The sequence below is a fragment of the Colobus angolensis genome, unplaced genomic scaffold (assembly GCF_000951035.1).
Source record: "Colobus angolensis palliatus isolate OR3802 unplaced genomic scaffold, Cang.pa_1.0 Scaffold89, whole genome shotgun sequence".
Taxonomy (NCBI): Eukaryota; Metazoa; Chordata; class Mammalia; order Primates; family Cercopithecidae; genus Colobus; species Colobus angolensis.
This window is the reverse complement of record NW_012122820.1, coordinates 3737230-3739540: the sequence shown is the minus strand read 5'-3', so window position 1 is coordinate 3739540 and position 2311 is coordinate 3737230. Positions and strand designations below refer to the sequence as shown.

The 2311-nt window shown below is 50.2% G+C and overlaps 1 protein-coding gene across 1 annotated transcript in view; it reads right to left on the bottom strand.

Annotated features, from left to right (window-relative positions):
- The window catches only part of ITFG2 (integrin alpha FG-GAP repeat containing 2), a 14353-nt gene that overhangs the window by 6568 nt on the left and 5474 nt on the right, over positions 1–2311 (bottom strand). Inside the window, exons 2-4 of the mRNA XM_011931052.1 lie at positions 1860–1955; positions 1231–1272; positions 904–1075 (exon numbers count right to left, since the gene is read on the bottom strand). Of these exons, the coding sequence (XP_011786442.1) occupies positions 904–1075; positions 1231–1272; positions 1860–1955 (310 nt within the window). The remainder of the gene's footprint in view (positions 1–903; positions 1076–1230; positions 1273–1859; positions 1956–2311) is intronic.

Sequence of the window (2311 nt, the reverse complement as noted above, 5' to 3'; positions counted from 1 at the left end):
GCACCTGGCCTAATTTTTGTGTTTTTACTGGAGATGGGGTTTCACCATGTTGGCCAGGCTGGTCTCGAACACCTGAGCTTAAGGGACCCGCCTGCCTCAGCCTCTCAGAGTGCTGGGATTCCAGGTGTGAGCCACATGGTCGGCTGCACCTACTATCTTCTTTTTTTTTTGGAGATGGAGTCTGTTGCCCAGGCTAGAGTGCAGTGGCATGATCCTGGGCCACTGCCACCTCCACCTCCCAGATTCAAGTGATTCTCCTGCCTCAGCCTGCTGAGTAGCTGGGATAACAGGTGCCTGCCACCAGGCCTGGCTAGTTTTTGCATTTTTAGTAGAGACAGAGTTTCACTATGTTGGTCACGCTGGTCTCAAACTCCTGAACCCAAGTGATCCACCTGCCTCGGCCTCCCAAAGTGCTGGGATTATAGGGATGAACCATCTCATCCAGCCATGCACTTACTACCTTCTAATATACCACTTAATTATCTTACAAAATGTATAGTGTTTCTTTTATTTTCCTTTCTTTTTTAAAGAGAGACAGGGTCCCACGCTAGAGTGCAGTGGTAAGATCACAGCTCACTATAGCCTGGAACTCCTGTCCTCAAGTGATCCTCCGACCTCAGCCTCCCAAAGCGTTGGTATTACAGGTGAGAGCCAGCACACCTGGCCTATATTGTTTCTTTTCTGTCTCTTCATAATAAGGCCCAGGAGGGCAGCAATTTTGGTCTATTTATTCACTACGGCTATTCCAGTGCCTTGAGCGATGCCTGGCTTCTCACGGGAGCCCAGTACATAACCAGTGCAGAAATGCATACGGATTCTCCCTCTCACCCCCATCCCTTGGGGTCTGCTCTAGCACCCACTGACTCCTACTCTCCTGGCTGCCTGAAAGGTAGGCATGCCCACCGATGTCGCTGATCAGCATGACCTTGGTGTTGGCGGGGATGTGCTGCTTGAAGACTGGACGCTGCTCCTCTCCCATTAGTGTCTCGTGGTGCCCAGAAGCATCCAACACCTTGGCAGGTGTCAGGTCAAACAGATGAAACCAGCCTTCAGCACTCACTGCCACCAACAGGTTCTAGGACAAACAGAGGTATAGGAGCGACGGACTGGGGAGGGAGTTTTGGAAACAAGCCCGATCATCAGATCACAGAGGTCAGAGCTGAAGCCTTCAACCTTCAACTGATTTCCGCTGTGAGCTAGGAAGCAAGCAAGGGCCCCTACAGTTCTTACCTTTCCTTTATTACATACATCTCCAACCCCAACGCAAGTCAGCTGTAAGAGAAAAAGGGAGGCTCAGGGAGACGCCAAGGGAGACCAGTACTCCCTGATCTCTGTGCAGCAAGGAGCGGGCAGGTTTTCTAATCACCATCATTCACTGAAAACTTGTGCCATATGAACTATGGTGGTCATCTTTATTAACTGAGCTACTGTGCTATAGGTTTGGTTTACCCAGACAGCAACATGAAGACCTGAGGTGGTTAAGACAATCTGAACTTAAAATAAAATAGGAACTCTATATTTAATAGAGCTAGGCGATCATATTTCTAGACTTATTCAAATTATTGCCCCCATTTTTGACTATACTTTAAGATTAGACCACCTTAGGCAACTTCCATAAAGTGTCAAGGAGTACTCCGCTACACAAAACCCCCCAGCCCATGTATGCGTGTGTGAGGACAGATGCGAGCACTGGCTGGGGGCTGCCCTCCCTGAACCAAATTGGCTGCAAGTCAGTGGCTGGGCCCAGTAGCTGGGGAGTCAGGACACACGGGTGAGCACCTGTGTGGGAATCAGCCTAGGCTGTCCCTGGACAGAAGGGATCCCTTCCCCCCTCCAGGCCCAGGGAAGTGAATACTGACCATTCCCTGGCAGGAACAGGTGAGCCACGGCCGACTGTCATCATTTTTATACACAGACACCTTCCCGCTGGTGTCTCCCACCACCAGTTCATTTAACTTCAAATGGAGAGAGAAGAAAGCGTTAGGATGGGACTCTGCTGAACCACTTCAAGCTCTTCTCTACTTAGCCTAACCAAGAGAAATCACAAGACCTCAACTTGCCTCTTCATCAGCTTTATTAAAAGTCTGGCCAGGTGCAACGACTCACACTTGTAATCCCACTGCTTTGGGCGGTGGAGGTGGGTGGATCACTTGAGGCCAAGAGTTAGAGAGCAGCCTGGGCAACATGTCAAGATCCCATTTCTACAAAAAATTTAAAAATCTGCCAGGTGAGGCCAGGTGTGGTGGCTCACGCCTGTAATCCCAGCACTTTGGGAGGCGGAGGCGGGGGGATTGGTTGAGCTCAGGAATTC